The sequence below is a fragment of the Chionomys nivalis genome, chromosome 25, assembly GCF_950005125.1.
Source record: "Chionomys nivalis chromosome 25, mChiNiv1.1, whole genome shotgun sequence".
Lineage (NCBI taxonomy): Eukaryota > Metazoa > Chordata > Mammalia > Rodentia > Cricetidae > Chionomys > Chionomys nivalis.
The window spans coordinates 42,163,948-42,185,438 of record NC_080110.1 but is presented as its reverse complement, the minus strand read 5'-3'; the positions used below and the strand labels follow the sequence as shown (position 1 = coordinate 42,185,438).

The window sequence follows — 21,491 nt, the reverse complement described above, 5'->3', positions numbered from 1 at the left end:
GGAAGGGAAGAATCCAGGAGAGGGGCTATCTCTGCCAGGGCAGAAGCCAACTGAACATGTACAGAACTTACATAGAACTTCTTAGTCACAGAGTATTCCAAGGGAGAAGATTCTCAGGGTGAGAATTGGTTAGATGTCAATCCCTGATCTTGAACAATGCAGTGATTGGCTGGATTTCATGCTCAGGGGTTGGTAGATCTTGAGCTTAGGGATTACCTGGTTTTGTGCTCAGTTGGTCAAGGGTAGAGTGTGTTTCTTTGGCTCTTGTTTTAGGGTCAAAGTGTGTTCTGTCACTGGCCTTTTATAGTCTTTTAAGTCTGGTTTCAGTGTCAGGTGTTTCTTTCATTGGCTCTGGATTCAGAAACAAAGTGTATTTCCTTGTTTTGATTTTAGAGTCAGGATGTATTTCTTTGTCTCCAGTTTCAGAGTCAAATTATGTATTTCACTGGCTCTGATTTCAGAGTCAGGATGTGTTTCTTTGACTGGCCCATTTACCCTACACACAGGACTTCATAAATTCCTAAATTCATTTTACCATGAGTTTGTAAGTACAAACAGTATAAAAATGACATCATAATGCTTGAAAAAATTGTTAACACTGTCAAATTCATTTCTACAGAAGAAATAGCCCTGTGTTGTAGGCAGAAGATCCTTGTTCATTCCTGGCTGCCTAGACCTAAAATAACCACACAGAAACTATATTAATTAAAACACTGCTGGGCCTATTAGCTTAGAATTTTTTTTTTGTTTTTTTTTTGTTTTTTTTTTTTTTTGTTTTTGAGACAGGGTTTCTCTGTGGCTTTGGAGCCTGTCCTGGAACTAGCTCTTGTAGACCAAGCTGGCCTCGAACTCACAGAGATCCACCTGCCTCTGCCTCTGCCTCCCGAGTGCTGGGATTAAAGGTGTGCACCACCACCGCCCAGCCAGCTTAGAGTTCTTATTAACTAACTCTGACATGTTAAATTAACCCATTCCTATTATTTTGTATTTTACCACAAGACTTGTGATTTACCAGTAAGATTCCAGGGCATCTGTCTCCTTCAGCAGATACATGGAGTCTGATTCCACTTTCTTTTTTCCTCTATCTCTACTTGGAATTCCTGCCTTGCTCTATTCTGCCATGCCATAGACCCGAAGCAGCTTTTTTTTTTTATTAAACAAAGGCAACAAAATACATTCACAGCATACAGAGGGGAATACCAAATCACTTGTAGCTGATTATAAATATTTTGGCTAAAGATCTGACCAAATACTTTATAATAAGAAGTCCTCTTTTTTATTTCAGGTAGTCAATGTCTATTGTAATATGCAAAGATTTTAAAAGATTGTTGCACACAAAAATTTTACTCCTATATAAAGCACAAAATTTTACCGCACTGAATACATTTATAGGGTTTCTCTGCAGTATGATTTTTTCTCATGATTTAGATTATTCATACATGCAAATGCTTTACCACACTGATTACATTCATAGAGTTTATTCCCAGTGTGTGATCTTTTATGCATTTGAAGAGTACTGTGAAGTACAAAGGCTTTACTACACTCATTACATTCATAGGGTTTCTCTCCAGTATGTGTTAGTTCATGTCTTTGAAGATGACTATGATAAACAAAGCCTTTACCACACTAATTACATACACAATGCTTCTCTCCAATATGGGTTCTTTTATGCTTTCTGAGGTTACTATGACATGCAAAGGCTTTACCACACTGGTTACATTCATAGGGTTTCTCTCCAGTATGGGTTCTTTCATGCTGTTGAAGATCACTGTGATGTGCAATGGCTTTACCACACTGATTACATTCATAGGGCCTCTCTCCAGTATGGCTTCCTTCATGACTTTGTAGATGACTGTGACGTGCAAAGGCTTTACCACACTGGTTGCATTCATAGGGTTTCTCTCCAGTATGGCTTCTTTCATGTGTTTGAAGAGTACTGTGATGTGCAAAGGTTTTAAAACATTGATTACATTTATAGAGTTTTTCTCCAGTATGGGTTCTTTTATGCTTTCGGAAGTTACTGTGACATGCAAAGGCTTTACCACACTGGTTACATTCATAGGGTTTCTCTCCAGTATGGGTTCTTTCATGACTTTGTAGATGACTGTGACGTGCAAAGGCTTTACCACATTGATTACATTCATAGGGCCTCTCTCCAGTATGGCTTCTTTCATGACTCTGTAGATTACTGTGACGTGCAAAGGCTTTACCACACTGGTTACATTCATAGGGTTTCTCCCCAGTATGGGTTCTTTCATGCCTTTGAAGATCACTGTGACATGCAAAGGCTTTACCACACTGATTACATTCATAGGGTTTTTCTCCAGTATGGGTTCTTTTATGCTTTCGGAGATAATTGTGACATGCAAAGGCTTTACCACACTGATTACATTCATAGGGTTTCTCTCCAGGATGGGTTCTTTCATGCTTTTGGAGATAATTGTGACATGCAAAGGCTTTACCACACCGGTTACATTCATAGGGTTTCTCTCCAGTATGGGTTCTTTCATGCCTTTGTAGATGACTGTGACATGCAAAGGCTTTACCACACTGGTTACATTCATACGGTTTCTCTCCAGTATAGCTTCTTTGATGCCTTTGAAGATGACTGTGACATGTAAAAGCTTTACCACAATGATTACATTCATAGGGTTTTTCTCCAGTATGGGTTCTTTTATGCTTTCGGAGGTTACTGTGACATGCAAAGGCTTTACCACAATGATTACATTCATAGGGTTTCTCTCCAGTATGGGTTCTTTCATGACTTTGTAGATGACTGTGACGTGCAAAGGCTTTACCACACTGGTTACATTCATATGGTTTCTCTCCAGTATGAGTTCTTTCATGCTTTTGGAGATAATTGTGACATGCAAAGGCTTTACCACATTGATTACATTCATAGGGTTTCTCTCCAGTATGTGTTCTTTCATGCCTTTGTAGATGACTGTGACATGCAAAGGCTTTACCACACTGGTTACATTCATAGGGTTTCTCTCCAGTATGGCTTCTTTCATGTGTTTGAAGAGTACTGTGATGTGCAAAGGTTTTAAAACATTGATTACATTTATAGAGTTTTTCTCCAGTATGGGTTCTTTCATGCCTTTGAAGATCACTGTGACATGCAAAGGCTTTAGCACACTTATTACATTCATAGTGTTTCTTTCCAGTGTATGTCTTTTTATGCATTTGAAGATGACTGTGATGTGAAAAGGCTTTACCACACTCATTTCCTTCATAGGGTTTTAATCTAGTATGTGTTTTTTCATGCATGTGAAGATGACTGTCACATGTAATGGCTTTAATACATTGAGTATATACAGAAGTTTTCTCTCTAGTTTGACTTTTTTCATGCCTACAATGATAATGGTACATGTGAAAGCATTACTACATTTAATACATTGTTGAATTTTTTATCTGTATGAATTAATTTTACAATTTAGTCATATTTTAAAGAGGAATTATATGTTAACTTTTTTGTTGTTTTTTTTGTTTGTTTGTTTGTTTGTTTGAGACAGGGTTTCTCTGTGGTTTTGGAGCCTGTCTATGTTAACGTTTTATTACCATGTTTACAATTTTGTTTTTCCCCTTTATTAACGCTTGCTTTTCATCTTTGATGATACATGATTCACATTTACAGAATCTTTTTTCTATATGAGAATTTTCATGTATTTGAAGAGAACTGAAAAAACTCAGAGCTTTACCACTCTTATTGCATTCATAATGTTTCCTATACTGTTAGTGATACTACATTTGCTAAGTGAACTAGGACAAACAGAAATATTTATACAGTCCTAGTACTCATGGTGCTTTTCTGAAGTGTGAGATTGTTGATATATTAACAATGAGGCTATAAAACCAATTACTTGTATACTTTTACATCAAATTCTACAAGTATACTCAACATGGAGACTGCTACATATCTTCTGTTTGTTCTGAGAGAGAGGTATGCTGTATCTTTTCACATCCCTATGCTCATGTGGCTTGTATCCATAGTAACATATGATATACCTAGTAAAGGACGAATAACAGATACAAGATTTCCACATTGAGTTCACACTTTATGTCCTCATAGACTTGTGGCATCTGGATTAAGGCCTCTCCACAACAGCTGCCCCTTGATTCATGACTGCCCCCTCACTAAACTTAACACAGTCACAAGTATATGGTTTAAACTACCTTTTCTATGGACTAGTAGTGTAATAAAGAGTTTTAGAGATATACTTATCTTTTCAACATGTATATCTTTTATAATATGAATAATATGAAATAAACAGAGAGACAATTTTACAGTATAGTTCTCATTGTATTATGATTCAAATGGTAATATAAGTTAAGGCATTGTTTCCTTGACTTCTTTCTTAAAACAATGACTTGTATATGCAGTTTACCTATCTGAAATTAAGGTATATAATTTTGTGAGAATTTAATAATTATCAATGCATGTTATTATTTACACTGCTGATTTTGTTTAAAACATATAGGATGCATTACAATTCTTCAGAGGTATATTTGTATATTTATAAATGAAAATTACCTTTCATGTCTTCTAGAACTTTGACAATGTTCTTCAACATTATGGTCTTCCCAACTGTATCCTAAAATATAGTGCCAGACATTATATATTAAAAATTGTAAAAAAATTTAGCTACCATTTGTAGCAAACCTTACAACCATGCCTGATTTATTTACCCCATTCTTCTTTCTCAATCATATTACAAAAGAGCACCATTAACCAATGAACAGTTGTCTCCTTATTTGAAACATGAAAGATAATTCAGCCTTACCTATAGTAGTGAGGTTTCTGTAGGTCTCCACCATCACATCTTTGTAGAGATTCTTCTGGGAAGGATCCAGCAAAGTCCATTCTTCCCAAGTGAAGTTGACATGCACATCATCATAGGTCACTGTATTCTAAAATATCCCATACATGTGTACAACCAAAAGCATGATTTTCACAACACTGTAAATGTATACTTCTTTGACAGTATAGTCATATAATTCTGGTGCTCCCCATACTTATTCCATGACAGAGACATCATAATTTAATCACCAAGTCACTTTAGAAGCAAAATGAATAGGAGGCTCACCTCTGTCATTTCTGAACCCTTTGAAGAGAAATGCCTAATAACCAACAATGAAAGATATGTAAACAGATCAAGAGTACAGAGTACAGATAAGAGAAACTGCATGAAAGATTAATTCCTAACTACAAAAAAAGAAAAATAAGATGAAAAGGCCAGATGTACTGAATCATACCTCCAATCCTTGTACTCAGAAGGAAGAGGCATGTATATCTATCTTCCTCTGAGTTGAATACCAGCCTAGTCTATGCAATCACTTCTAGGACAGCAAGAAATACATATTAAACATCTGTTTCACATAAAAAAATCAAACAAATATAAAAGAAATAACTCATAGGTTTTTGCTGAAGTTTCTACAAAGAGTTATGCATTCACTTGAACTCTTTATTCATCTACCAGAAACCTGAAGTATCCCAATTTTAACTGCAATGTAAATAAGATTTTACTAAAAGCACTGTGTGTTTAAAGTTACAAATTGACAAATGAGAACAATAGCAATTAATATGCTGATTATAAATAATCAACACAGAGCAGGAAAGATAGATCAACAGTAAATAGTCCTCCTGGTCTTGCATACAGGTGGGCTCAAGGACTTACATGAGGGATCATAACTATCTATTTTTCCCAGCTTAGGGTTTCTAATACCATCTTTTGATCAATGTAAAGACCAGGTACTCACATGGTGCATATCCATGCATACAGATAAAATACTTAGAGGTAGGCAGATTAGACAGAATTGAATTCTGGAAGGAAGAAGGCAGAGTCATAGAGAACCACCATGGAGGTACCAATATCAGACATGCTGCATCTTTCCCGGTAGGCCACAACCTCGTGGTGATATCCAGATTACCAGAAATGGGTTAAATCAGTATGTGAGAGTTAGCCAATAAGAGGCTACAGATAATGGACCAGGCAGTGTTTAAATTAATACAACTTATGTGTGATTATTTTGGGTGTAAGCTAGCCAGGACGACAAGCAATCCCATCTTCGTCACCAAGAAGGGAACAAAGGGCCACCCTCCTCCTACTACAAAAATATTCTTTTTAAAATAAAAATTCAAAACAAGCAAAACAGGCAGGAAGAAGTTTATGCACCTGCATTCCAATGACTCAGAAGGCACAGGCAGTATTAATGTCATGAATACATGCCATTCTGGGAAACATAATGAAACCCTCTGACAAATTTTAAAATTCAAGATATGGGTGAAGCTCAGTACAACAGCATATGCTTGATAAGAACAAAACCATCTTACAACAATATAAAAAACTAAAAGACAGGAATGCTGGCCTACTTTTAATCCCAGCACTTGGGAGTCAGAGTCAAAAGATCTCTGAGTTTGAAGCCAGCCTGGTATATAGAGCTACTTTCAGGACAGCTAGGGCTACAAAGATAAACCTTGTCTTCAAAAATAAACAAACAAAAATGAAAACAGTGGGCTACTAAACCACCTAGGCACAAAATAGCAGCTAATTCCACTGAATCTTGTGTGATTTAGTGTTAGAATTTATGATGGTGGGGAAGTTATGACAGCAAAAGAAGAAAGCTGACTGATTAGTTTCAACCACAACATGGTAGGCACAAAGAACAGGAAATGGGTTGAGGCTACAGAAACTCATATTGTGGGATTCCCTTCTGTATTCTGTGATTATAATTGGTAAATACAGGAACTGCTTTGGGCTTAAAGCAGAGCTATGGGAAAGAACTTAGGTAGGTGGGGAAAACTAACCTGAATGCTGGGAGAAAGAAGGCGGAGTCATAGAGAAGTCATGTAGCCCCACTAGAGACAGATGCTGAGAACTTTACCTGGTAAGCCACAGCCACATGGCAATACACAGATTAATAGAAATTGGTTAAATTAATACGTAAGAGTTAGCCAGTAAGAAGCTAGAGCTAATGGACAAAGCAGTGATTTATTAATACAGTTTCTGTGTGATTATTTCAAGGCTGAGCAGCTGGGAACTAACAAGTGGCTTCCCGCAACAAACTGGTGCTCATGTGGCCAACTAAAATCCACTTAAATCTTAGAGAGCTTGGAATGGAATTCTATACACTAAAAAAATAAAATTTAGCCACATTTATTTCCCCAAATGGACTTTGCTTACTGGTGACATGCTGTGGCTCCTCTAAGAGATGTTTTTCTGGTTTAGAGATAGCAGGAAAAAAGCTGCACCTGTAGGGACATAGCCCCACCCATTGGGGGCGTGTTCGCCTCGGGCTAATGTTTACGGATAAATCTGCCGGGCGTGAGCCCAGCAGGCCCTTTTCTTTTGCTCTGCTTTTCCAGTGCTCCGCGGGAACCTGTGGTCCTGTAAGTCTATTTCCTTATTAAAGCTGTATATATCTATATAATCTGTCTACATTCATTTGCGCCACCACATTTGGCGTCCCAACGTCGGGCTATTTTGCCCCCGACCCGGCACAGGGGGGGGCGCAAGCTCCACCTTTCCTGGCTAGTTGCCTGAGCTCAGGAAGGCAATTTACAGCGTGCTCCCTGCTCGCTTTCCCTTCCCCCACTCCAGGCCACTACAGTCGCAGAGCAGCGACCCCCCACAGAGCAGTTAATAGCTCCCTGCTTCTTCCAAACCCTCACTGCCTGATTTAAGGGAAGCACCTGCGGTTTTGAAGCAAAAGCCGCCAACCCCTTCCCTTAACAGGCAGTACAATAATTTTTGTTTTGAGTTAATTGTTTCAGACCGGCTCTGGCTTAGACCACGTGGACTCAGGTGCATTTCTTTAGCCACCACTGGCAGGAAAACTTCATTACAGGTACATAATTTTCTTTTATAAATAAGAAAAATGTCTGAAAATATTACCATTCAAGACTTTAACAGCCTTTTCAGTTGTACCATGTGGGAGATTTTACAAGAAGTGTCTGTCAGCCCACAGATATGGATCTTTCTGGGATTCGTAGTTTTCCTTGGTACTGTATGGTTTGATAATAGAAATATGATAAAGTCTTTACGAGACGAGGTTGAACGCTTAAAAACAATTGAGAATGACAACAATCTTCTCAAAAATCAGTTTGAAGTTCTCCAGGCAGAGAACAGATCTTTGTTTAACACAACTCGACAAACTGAAAAAAATTTAGAAGAGGTACAGGCTGATGTTAAGGAGAAATTCATTACTATGGAAGAGGGAACAGCTGATTTGGATGGTAAGCTTCAGTCCCTTTCTGTAGGAACTGAAATATTAACGGCTGATATTAAGGAGAAATTCATTACTATGGAAGAAGGAACAGCTGATTTGGATCGTAAGCTTCAGTCCCTTTCAGTAGGAACAGAAACATTAACTGAGAGAATCAAAACTGCTGAATGTGACAATCGGATTTTGTCTAAAGATTATCTATACAAGAAGGCACGGTATATGCTATAAAAATTATGTCCAAAGATGAGACGTTATCTCTAATGGACAAACTTCATACTTTAGAACCCTCAATGAAGGCTTTAGAACATAATTCTGAACAGGAGATTCAGACATTAAAGAAGGCAATGGTGAATAGAATTGAAAAGATTGAGGAATTTCTAAATTCTGAGGAAGAAGAGCAAGAGGTAGAAAGGCATATTTTAACTAAATCTGTGGGTAAATCCCTCCGGGACAATTCCCACAAAGCTCTACCTACAGTTCTACCTGCCTTTCCAGTTGTAACAACAGAGAAAGTAGTTGGTTCCAGAAACCCTAGGGTCATCAAGGAAGATACATGGGAACCTGTCCGTATGAATGATCTCAAAGAAATTAAACAGGCTGTATTGACTTTTGGAATGAATGCCTCTTTTGTTAAAGAGATGCTAAGATCTTGGGCCACCACGAATAAAGTCACGCCCTCTGACTGGTTTCAACTGAGCTCTGCTGTCCTTGAGAGTGGAACGCAATTGAAATGGAAATGCTTATTCAGGCAAGAGGCTAGACTTTTAGAACAGCAGGAAAGAGCAAAGGGAATTGAGATTTCCATAGATCAAATTTTGGGAGAGGGGCTATTTTCTGAGCCTCAGGAACAAGCTAATTTGGATGAAAACATACTCTCCGTGTGTACTACAGCAGCCTTAAGGGCTTGGGACAGGGTGCAAGACCCAGGACAGAGGATGGAATCATTTGTCAGAGTTAAACAGGGTCAGAGAGAACCCTTTACTGACTTTTTACAAAGAATAACTAAAGCTGTACAAATAGGGATATCTGACCCAGAAGCAAGACGTATAATGATCGAGACTTTGGCTTATGAAAATGCAAATGTGGAATGCAAAAGGATTTGGGGACCTTTAAAGCTCAGATCAGCGCCATTAGAAGAATGGGTCTTGCATACACTAGATGTTGATACATTTGACTATGGCACTGAAGCATGGGTAGAAGAAGCAATTTCCAATGGTAAAAGGAGACATCAGAATACCAAATGTTTTAATTGTGGCAAAATGGGTCATATGAAAAGGAATTGTAGACAACAGATTTTCAGAAATAATAATAATGCATCTTCTAGAAATAACAGAAATAGGAGGACTCAGCCTTCAGGTTTATGTAGAAGATGTGGAAAGGGCAGACACTGGATGAATGAGTGCAGGTCTACAAGAGATAGACAAGGCAACCTGATACAGACGGGAAACGTGAGAGGGGGGGCCTCACAGGCCCCATGGCAAACATGGTTCAGTCATTTCCAGTTACTACAGAGAACGTGACTCGTCAGGACAATTAGAAAGCCCCATGCCTACTGTTACAAGCAATAATGATCAGAAAGATGAGTTCCATGTGTTTTGGCAAACTTCTATAAATGACCAAAGACCAAAGCTGAGAGTGTGTGTAAATGGCATTTTTATTACTGGCCTGCTGGACACAGGTGCGGATGTAAGTATCATTACCCCAGAATCTTGGCATCCATATTGGCCTCTTCAGAATGTAAATGTTCAGCTCCTGGGAATTGGAACCCTATCTCAAGTAAGGCAGAGCACGAGATGGGTTGAATGTATAGGACTAGAGGGACAAATAGGAAAATTAAGGCCATATGTAGCCAATATTGCAATGAATTTATGGGGTCGTGACCTATTACAACAATGGAATACCCAAATTAACATTCCTGCTACTTCTAGAGCCTATATTTCTGGGGATAATATTAAAAGATATTACAAACGGAGAAAACCGGCCATTCGGGCTGTACAAGAACAAGCAATTGATGTCCCTTCAGAGATACCAACAGCCTTGCCTTTAAAATGGTTGACTGAGAAACCAATATGGACAAAGCAATGGCCTTTAGCTGAGGAAAAGTTACAGGCTTTAGAACAGTTGGTACAAGAGCAATTAGATGCTGGACATATAGAAGAATCTACCAGCCCTTGGAATTCTCCTGTATTTGTGGTTAAGAAAAAATCAGGTAAATGGAGAATGGTGACAGATCTCAGGGCTATCAACAAGGTTATTCAACCTATGGGCCCTCTGCAATCTGGAATTCCTTTGCCCTCTTTATTGCCAAAAGGATGGCCTCTCATAGTTATTGATTTAAAGGATTGTTTTTCCACTATACCTTTACAAAAAGAAGATAGAGAAAAATTTGCCTTCACAGTGCCTACTTATAATAATTCTCAACCTTCGAGGAGGTACCACTGGGCAGTCCTCCCCCAGGGTATGTTAAATAGCCCCTCCCTGTGCCAATATTTTGTGAATCAACCATTGCAAATAATACGCAAGAAATTTCCCAAATCGATAGTATATCATTACATGGACGACATTTTGTTATCCGATTCAAACATGGATATCTTGAACAGACTGTTTGAAGAAATAAAAATACTTTTACCAAAATGGGGATTGCAAATTGCTCCTGAAAAGATTCAGAAGGGAGATTCTGTTAATTATTTAGGTTATAAAATAGGTTTACAAAAAATTAAGACACAAAAGGCACAAATTCGGAGAGATCGCCTACGGACTCTTAATGACTTTCAAAGACTATTAGGGGACATTTCCAGTCTACGGCCAGCTATTGGGATAACACCTGATCTAATAATTCATTTGAACAAAACCTTGGATGGTGACAAAGATTTAAACAGTCCCAGAGAATTAACAGCTGAAGCAGAAAAGGAACTGACGATGATTGAGGAAAAATTACAACAGGCACATGTGGATAGGGTAAATCCAGAGCTCGACTGTATTCTCGTCATACTACCATCAAAAATTTCCCCTACAGGAATTTTAACGCAGAGAGATGATATTATCTTGGAATGGATCTTTTTACCACATAAACCAAGTAAGAAACTGAAAACTTATGTAGAAAAAGTCTCTGAGTTAATTATAAAAGGCAAGTTGAGACTTCATCAACTAGCAGGCATAGACCCAGCAGAAATTATAGTGCCTTTCACTGCTGATGAACTAAAGAAATTATGGGAAGATAATGAACCATGGCAAAGAGCTTGTGCTAATTTCTTGGGAGACATTAATAACAACTATCCAAAAAGCAAGAGGCTTAACTTCATAAAGAGAACTTCTTGGATCCTTCCTCGAATCGTCCGTGATACTCCAATAACTGGAGCCCGTACGTTCTATACTGATGCCAATAAATCAGGGAAGGCAGGTTACAAATCAGAAGACTTGGGTAAGGTGGAACAAAGTCCTTATGATTCTGTTCAGAAGGCAGAATTATATGCCATTCTTATGGTGCTAAGGGATTTTAAAGAACCTATTAATATAGTTACTGATTCACAATATGCAGAAAGAGTTATTTTACATATTGAAACTGCTGAATTTATACCTGATGATACAGAACTAACCTCTTTGTTTATCCAGGTGCAAGATTTGATTAGGAACAGGCTTTGCCCTATGTACATAACACACATCCGATCCCATATGGGTCTGCCAGGTCCTCTAGCACAAGGTAATGCAGAAATTGATCAATTATTGATTGGTAGTGTGCTACAAGCCTCTGAATTTCATAAAAAACATCATGTTAATAGCAAAGGTTTGAAGAAAGAGTTTTCTATTACATGGCAACAAGCTAGGGAGATTGTAAAGAAATGCCCTACTTGCTCTTTCTATAACCAAACGCCACTGACTGCAGGGGCTAATCGAAAGGGCACCCAAAGGAATGAAATCTGGCAGATGGATGTGTTCCACTTTGCCGAATTTGGCAAATTAAAATATGTTCATCACACCATTGACACGTATTCAGGCTTTCAGTGGGCAACGGCCTTAAGTTCAGAAAAAGCTGATTCAGTTATCACTCATTTATTAGAAGTCATGGCTATCATGGGTATACCTACACAAATAAAGACAGATAATGGTCCTGCTTATGTCTCTAGGAAAATGAAACGGTTTTTTGATTATTACAATATCAAGCATGTTACAGGTATACCATACAATCCTACAGGTCAAGCAGTCATAGAAAGATCAAATCGAACTATAAAGGATATGTTGAACAAACAGAAAGGGGTGGAAAACACCCCCAGAAATAGGTTACATAATGCTTTGTTAACCTTGAATTTCCTCAACGCTAATGAGAAGGGAACATCGGCTGCAGAAAGACATTGGATAATGGAAAAGTCTACTGAACTAAATCAACCAGTTTATTTCAAGGATGTGCTGACCTCACAATGGAAGCCAGGAGATGTGCTGCATTGGGGAAGGGGATTTGCTCTTGTCTCCACAGGTGAGGAAAAATTGTGGATTCCATCAAAATTGATAAAGGTTCGTTTTGATGAAGAGAAGCCAGTTGGGAAAGATAAATAACTATTCAATCACATGGATGGCAATCATACTGATGGTAAGTAATACAAATAGGTTGGGGGCAGGGTTCTCTTCTTATCTCCACAGGAAAATACCCATCTTCAAAGAATTTAAGGTACCCCTAATATTTAATTACTGATGGAGGGACTTGTTCTGTAAGTATTAATTTATATATATATATATATATATATATATATATATATATATCTTAAACTTTCTTTGCTTTTCCTCATATCTGTGTCTTTCTTTATATGTCAGTATATGTCCTTGTTGTTAATGTTTAAATTTCCCATAACAAGCAACAAATTTTCCTACAGTAATCTTTGAAGTTTCCAGGATGAAGATGGGGCCCCACAACATCAACTCCATCTGGTTTTTATGACGTCATGATTTTTTTTTTAAAGCGCTAATATTAGACCTGTTTTTTGGTACCAACTACAAGAGACAATTTCGAATGGTGCACATTTTTGACAACACTCTGGTCGGACCTTCTCAAAACGCTCTGAGACTAGTTACAATTTTCTTAGGTCAAAGGTTAATTTGGAAATTTTACCATCATTTGCTTTCACAGGACCCCCTAAGAAGAACGTCGCCCCCATGTCAGCTAGAAGCAATCTTAGAGGACGGCATCCCCTCTCCCAACAGAGTGTGCCCTCAGGGTTGGGGACATCTTTTAATGGTTGGTTTAGGGTTGAGGGGATGGAATGATATTTTTTTTTTGAAAAAAAAAAAGAAGAAGAAGAAGAGGAAGAAGAAGGGGGTAACTGGTTTTTTGGGATGATTGGTATTTGTGAATTACTGTCTATAGAAAATTGTACTGGTACTGTTTCTTGTATATTGATATGTTGAATATTGAATATGAGTGTTCCTACCTCTATTTTTGTGTGAGTATGCTTATAACTTTGTCCATATTGTATTGATATATCTACCATATTACATTGTACATTTCTACCTCTGATACTATGACATTGTTTACAGTTGAAGATCATTGTCTTCATATATTGCACAGTTGTTTATTCTTTTAGTCTTCAAAGTTAGATAGGTATTGAGAATTATATGTTTGTCATATTTATTTTTAAGTTTATCAGGTCTTTTAGTTACATAGAGATTATATTTAGTATAGATAGTATGATCTTCAGCCTCTTCGAAGAGCTGTAGAAAATGGCCTTTAATCTAACCTAAAATTTCTATGCCAAAGAGACACAATTACTCCTGGCAACACCACTCTACTCCGGAGAGAACGTTGAGCACCAAAGACACTCCACTGGGAGCTTGTCTTCTTGGCAGAACTGGCCTTTGGGTTAAGAAAAGCCCATACCTCAACTTCTGACAAAGATACAGAATATCCCTAAGTGGATGAAACAGGATTGTCTTATCTTGCCAAGACAGGGTAGGATAGTCCTAAGAAAGTTCCTTGCCTTTAATAATGGTATGCCAGTTATGTTAGGCCTTAGCCAAAGTTGGTTGACTCAACATTGCAAACGAGACTTTGGGTGATTGCCCAGGTAGTCAGTTGTCTCTGTCAATTGTTGCACATTTTTGGATATCTCTCGATTGTTAAGTAATATTTATTCCCTTCTCAGAGCTTTGACGGAGTTGAAGATTATATAATTGTAGTTACTCTCTATGTTATTTAGACTCCTTGAGATAGAATGTTTAGCAAAAGTTTTGTTCTCAATATTGTTTGTTATATTTATTATTTGTTATTATTGTATATAGTTGTATTTGGTTTGGTTCTATCTTATTTAGACAAAAGGGGGAGATGTAGGGACATAGCCCCACCCATTGGGGGCGTGTTCGCCTCGGGCTAATGTTTACGGATAAATCTGCTGGGCGTAAGCCCAGCAGCCCTTTTCTTTTGCTCCGCTTTTCTGGTACACCGCGGGAACCTTTGGTCCTGTAAGTTTATTTCCTTATTAATTTGTATATATCTATATAATCTGTCTACATTCATTTGCGCCACCACATGATTCAGTTATCACTCATTTATTAGAAGTCATGGCTATCATGGGTATACCTACACAAATAAAGACAGATAATGGTCCTGCTTATGTCTCTAGGAAAATGAAACGGTTTTTTGATTATTACAATATCAAGCATGTTACAGGTATACCATACAATCCTACAGGTCAAGCAGTCATAGAAAGATCAAATCGAACTATAAAGGATATGTTGAACAAACAGAAAGGGGTGGAAAACACCCCCAGAAATAGGTAACATAATGCTTTGTTAACCTTGAATTTCCTCAACGCTAATGAGAAGGGAACATCGGCTGCAGAAAGACATTGGATAATGGAAAAGTCTACTGAACTAAATCAACCAGTTTATTTCAAGGATGTGCTGACCTCACAATGGAAGCCAGGAGATGTGCTGCGTTGGGGAAGGGGATTTGCTCTTGTCTCCACAAGTGAGGAAAAATTGTGGATTCCATCAAAATTGATAAAGGTTCGTTTTGATGAAGAGAAGCCAGTTGGGAAAGATAAATAACAATTCAATCACATGGATGGCAATCATACTGATGGTAAGTAATACAGATAGGTTGGGGGCAGGGTTCTCTTCTTATCTCCACAGGAAAATACCCATCTTCAAAGAATTTAAGGTACCCCTAATATTTAATTACTGATGGAGGGACTTGTTCTGTAAGTATTAATTTATATATATATATATATATATATATATATGTCTTAAACTTTCTTTGCTTTTCCTCATATCTGTGTCTTTCTTTATATGTCAGTATATGTCCTTGTTATTAATGTTTAAATTTCCCATAACAAGCAACAAATTTTCCTACAGTAATCTTTGAAGTTTCCAGGATGAAGATGGGGCCCCACAACATCAACTCCATCTGGTTTTTATGACGTCATGAATTTTTTTTTTAAAGCGCTAATATTAGACCTGTTTTTTGGTACCAACTACAAGAGACAATTTCGAATGGTGCACATTTTTGACAACACTCTGGTCGGACCTTCTCAAAACGCTCTGAGACTAGTTACAATTTTCTTAGGTCAAAGGTTAATTTGGAAATTTTACCATCATTTGCTTTCACAGGACCCCCTAAGAAGAACGTCGCCCCCATGTCAGCTAGAAGCAATCTTAGAGGACGACATCCCCTCTCCCAACAGAGTTTGCCCTCAAGGTTGAGGACATCTTTTAATGGTTGGTTTAGGGTTGAGGGGATGGGGTGATATTTTTTTTTTTGGAAAAAAAAGAAGAAGGGGGTAACTGGTTTTTTGGGATGATTGGTATTTGTGAATTACTGTTTATAGAAAATTGTACTGGTACTGTTTCTTGTATATTGATATGTTGAATATTGAATGTGAGTGTTCCTACCTCTATTTTTGTATGAGTATGCTTATAATTTTGTCTATATTGTATTGATATATCTACCATATTACATTGTACATTTCTACCTCTGATACTATGACATTGTTTACAGTTGAAGATCATTGTCTTCATATATTGCACAGTTGTTTATTCTTTTAGTCTTCAAAGTTAGATAGGTATTGAGAATTATATGTTTGTCATATTTATTTTTAAGTTTATCAGGTCTTTTAGTTACATAGAGATTATATTTAGTATAGATAGTATGATCTTCAGCCTCTTCGAAGAGCTGTAGAAAATGGCCTTTAATCTAACCTAAAATTTCTGTGCCAAAGAGACACAATTACTCCTGGCAACACCACTCTACTCCCGAGAGAACGTTGAATATCAAAGACACTCCACTGGGAGCTTGTCTTCTTGGCAGAACTGGCCTTTGGGTTAAGAAAAGCCCATACCTCAACTTCTGACAAAGATACAGAATATCCCTAAGTGGATGAAACAGGATTGTCTTATCTTGCCAAGACAGGGTAGGATAGTCCTAAGAAAGTTCCTTGCCTTTAATAATGGTATGCCAGTTATGTTAGGCCTTGGCCAAAGTTGGTTGACTCAACATTGCAAACGAGACTTTGGGTGATTGCCCAGGTAGTCAGTTGTCTCTGTCAATTGTTGCACATTTTGGATATCTCTCAATTGTTAAGTAATATTTATTCCCTTGATGTGGGAGTGTCATATCAATCTGTTGATTTCATTGGTTAAGTAATAAAGAAACTGCTTGGCCCTCATAGGTTAAAACATAGGTGGGTGGAGTAAACAGAATAGAATGCTGGGAGGAGAAAGAAGTGAGCTCAGATGCAGGACAGCTCCTCTGAGAAGCAGACGCCATGCTCTCCTCTCCAGAGTAGACGCAATAAAGCTCCGACCCAGGATGGACGTAGGCTAGAATCTTCCCGGTAAGCGCACCTGGGGTGCTACATACATGAACAGAAATGGGCCAAGCAGTGTTTAAAAGAATAGAGTTTGTGTGTCGTTATTTTGGGGCATAAGCTAGCCAGGCAACCATAAGCCGGGCTGTGGGAAGAGGCCCGCAGCCCCTACTACAGATGGCGCCCGACGTGGTAGCAGCAATTTCTCGGTTCTACTCTGCTTGCTAGAGGCAAGCAAGCGCTCTCATCTAAGAGAGGCTTCCTGACTCAGCTTCAGCTGCAGAACCCTGCAGCTCATTAAGAGGTCCTGCCACGAAACACTTAAATGGTATTGATAAAAACTGACTGCATGATATTTTGTTTTCAGCTGTAGCAAGAAAAAAGTTGTGCTGTTTTAAAATGCTGGCATTCTGGTCCGTCCTGCCAGGGCAAACTCTGACTCTGAGGCAGGAGGTCAGCTACAGAGAGAGCATTTGAGTGTTATAGCTTGTTTGCTGGCAAGGACCTTGAAACGCCACAGAGTTGTGGTGGTAAACATGGCTACAGCCGGTACCTCCTACCTCCGCCATGAGGCTGGAAAGCTAAGGAATGGCCTGGATTTAGCTGGCAAAGCCACGGCTTTAATCCTACCCATATTGCTCAGTAATTTAAAGGCTCGTGTGGTCAGAAAAAGAGAGAGATACAGTAAAGAGAGATTCAAAGACAAAGAAAACTTTAAATGATTTACAGTGTGTTTAAAAATATATGCAGGCTGAAAGATAAAGTTCTTAAAAGTAAAAAAAAAAAAAAACAAAAATAAGGAAGTAGTTGGGTGTGGTAGCACACGCCTTTAATCCCAATGCCTGGAAGGCAGAGACAGAAGGATCTCTGAGAGTTCAAGGACAGTCTGGTCTAAAGAGTTATTCCAGGACGAAGATATACAGAAAATATAAAATAAAAGTAAAAGTAAACAAAATAGAGTTAAAATAAAGCTGCACAAGATGGAAAATACACAGAGAATCTTGATACTGTATGCTATTATGCTCTCTTTGAATTGTTTTAATGCTGAGGAAGGAGCAACAGATGCTAAAAGATATTTGTTTATAAATGCTGCTGAATTAATCCAAGATAGATATTTTCAAAATACCTTGACTTCAGAATTTGGATCTAAGGATATGATACTTTGGAAAAGAGTTTCTTCTTTTGTTTTCACAGACGATGAGATCCTGTGTATTGCTTCTATCCCAATATGGTATGATAGACCACGCCCTCCTGAAAGGTTGCTGTGAACACCCTCAAAAAATTACTTTGCTCAACTGCAGACTGAGATGAACCTAGCACACAGGTTATACCCTGAAATATCTGATTAACAGCGCCCCCATTCAGCAGGAAGCAGTTTGGAGAGAAAAAAACTGCGCCCATATTCCCAAATATTGTTTATGAATATTCTTTTACATTTAAAGGGGATTTGCATTGGTATAGATTTTAAGGTCAATTTTATTATATGTATATGTATTTCTGATATTAAGGTATTGTGATTGTGTAGTTCACTTAAAAATATAATGTATATAAGTTGTTAATGAATAGTTATCTATGATAGTCAAGTTTGTAGTCATGTTAGTTAGATTTTCTAGATGTGCATAGATATATTTTAGATAGGCATTCTTCATATCTTTCAAAGATTATAAAATATGGCATTTTAAATGTTTTAGTAACTTAGGGTTTTTCATGACAATGAGACACTCTGCTCCTGGCAGCACCAATCTACTTCAAGAAGAAGATGGGCATCGAAGAGGCACCTTATGGAGTTTGTTAGACATTTGGGCAAGAAACTGCTCTTGCCTGGACTGTTGCATAAACTGGACACAAAGAACCCGCAGGGAGAGGACTGCTGAACTTGCCTAAAGGTGAGATGATCTTTCAGGGTTCCTGATTTATGAAAGAGTCTGCGAGACATTCTGCAGGACACAGCAGATAGTGACTGAACTGCCTTTGAAATTTCCTGCTTCATGGAAATGTCTCTGGATACCACAGGCCTTTAGGCCAAAGATGGATGCCCCAACGGTACAGAGGAACTTTGGGTGACTGTCCAGGCAGCGAGATGTCTCTGTGATTTTTAGAGTTTTGTAAGTTGCTTATTTCTTGTTTGCTTAGGTAATATTGTATCTTTCTGGAGTCTTTAATGGAGTTGAAGAATAGTTAGTTATAGTTTTCCATTGTTATGATAAAAGATAAAATAGATATAACTGTTTTGTCATATGTAATTTTGCTATGTTAAAGTTAAAGCCTTCCTTTTTTTTGTTTAAACAGAAAAAGGGGAAGTGATGTGGGAGTGTCATATCAATCTGTTGATTTCATTGGTTAAGTAATAAAGAAACTGCTTGGCCCTCATAGGTTAAAACATAGGTGGGTGGAGTAAACAGAATAGAATGCTGGGAGGAGAAAGAAGTGAGCTCAGATGCAGGACAGCTCCTCTGAGAAGCAGACGCCATGCTCTCCTCTCCAGAGTAGACGCAATAAAGCTCCGACCCAGGATGGACGTAGGCTAGAATCTTCCCGGTAAGCGCACCTGGGGTGCTACATACATGAACAGAAATGGGCCAAGCAGTGTTTAAAAGAATAGAGTTTGTGTGTCGTTATTTTGGGGCATAAGCTAGCCAGGCAACCATAAGCCGGGCTGTGGGAAGAGGCCCGCAGCCCCTACTACATTCCCTTCTCAGATCTTTGACGGAGTTGAAGATTATATAATTGTAGTTACTCTCTATGTTATTTAGACTCCTTGAGATAGAATGTTTAGCAAAAGTTTTGTTCTCAATATTGTTTGTTATATTTATTATTTGTTATTATTGTATATAGTTGTATTTGGTTTGGTTCTATCTTATTTAGACAAAAGGGGGAGATGTAGGGACATAGCCCCACCCATTGGGGGCGTGTTCGCCTCGGGCTAATGTTTATGGATAAATCTGCCGGGCGTGAGCCCAGCAGGCCCTTTTCTTTTGCTCCGCTTTTCCAGTGCTCTGCGGGAACCTGTGGTCCTGTAAGTCTATTTCCTTATTAAAGCTGTATATATCTATATAATCTGTCTACATTCATTTGCGCCACCACATGCACCATTTTGAAATGCCAGCTTTCTGGGCCATGCTGCCACTGTGAACTCTGACTTTCTGGAGGACTGGCTATGGGATCTGTGAGCAGATTGCTACTGGCAACTTAGATCCCCTGTATGCCTGCAAATGGGGCAATGTATATGGCTCTCAGAGGCAGCAAGCATGCCTCTGCCATGTTGGACTGGGTGGAGCAAGCAGGCAGGCCGTATTTGCTCTACCAATGGCACAGCTTAAGTTCAAAAGTGCTTAGCATTTTAAGAAGCACTCCTAAACAGTAAAGAATTACAGATACACAATAGGACAGATTCATACATAAAAGACCTCTAAATGAGACATGGTGTATTTAAAAAATGTACATAGGCTCGGGAGAGAGAAGAAAAATATAGAAAGTTATAAAAAGAAGTAAATGGTTTATAAAAATGAAACAAAGTCTTTAAAGAGAGTATAGACAATCATAAACTAAAGGAGTAAAGATAATAAAATAAATATTAAAAAGTAATAGAATAAAAAAAGCCACATAAACATGGACTATATACAGAGTGTCTGGATTATGCATATTATTGTGTTTTCTTTGAATTTTTTGACTGTAAAGGAGTTAAGTAACCAACATATATACTTTAAAGGTATCATGTCTTCAGAATTTGGGTCTAAGGATTTGTTGCTTTGGAAAAGAGGTTCTCCTTTTTTTTCCACAGAGGATGAGAACCTGTGGAATCCTTCGAGACTAATGTGGTTTGATGAATCAAGACTGCCCAAAAGGTCACTATGAACACACCCAAAAAATTACTTCACCAAATAAAGAGCAGGAAACAGTTTGGAGAGAACTATGCCCATACTCCCAAATACTGTTCATAAATGTTTGTTACATTTAAAAGGGGATGTGCTATAGAGATTTGCATTGGTATGAACCTTGGTTTATTGATACTAATTTAAGGTCAATTTTTTTATATGTATTTCTGCTCTTGATTAAGGCATTGTATTTGTGCAGCTTATTTAAAAATGTAATGTATAATTAAAATATAGGTAAATAGAGAGTCATCTATTATAGTGATAGTCAAGTTTGTAGCATGTTAGTTAGATTTTCTAGATGTACAGAAATGTATTTCAGATAGATAGGGATTCTTCAAATCTTTCAGAGACTTTCAGAATATGACCTTTAAAATGTTTTAAGAGCTTAAGATTTTTCATGACAATGAGACACATCTGCTCTTGACAGCACCAATCTTCTTCAAGAGGATGATCAGCATCGAAGAGGCTCCTTATGAAGTTTGTTAGCCGTTTGGGTAAGAAACTGCTCTAGGCAGGACTGCTTGATAAACTAGACATGCAGGACTCACAGGGTTCCTGATTCATGAAAGAGTCTGCCAGACATTCTGCAGGACACAGA

General features: G+C 38.1%; 1 protein-coding gene across 1 annotated transcript; it reads right to left on the bottom strand.

Annotated features, from left to right (window-relative positions):
• Positions 1-1,733: 1,733 nt before the first annotated feature.
• LOC130866284 (zinc finger protein 844-like) lies at positions 1,734-5,096 on the bottom strand (the record flags this gene model as incomplete). Its single annotated transcript, XM_057757589.1, has 4 exons — positions 5,088-5,096; positions 4,785-4,911; positions 2,681-3,100; positions 1,734-2,512 (listed from the first exon to the last, which is right to left on the bottom strand). Coding segments are annotated over exons 1-4 (1,335 nt in total), but the record flags the coding sequence as incomplete, so codon positions are not given.
• Positions 5,097-21,491: the final 16,395 nt, after the last annotated feature.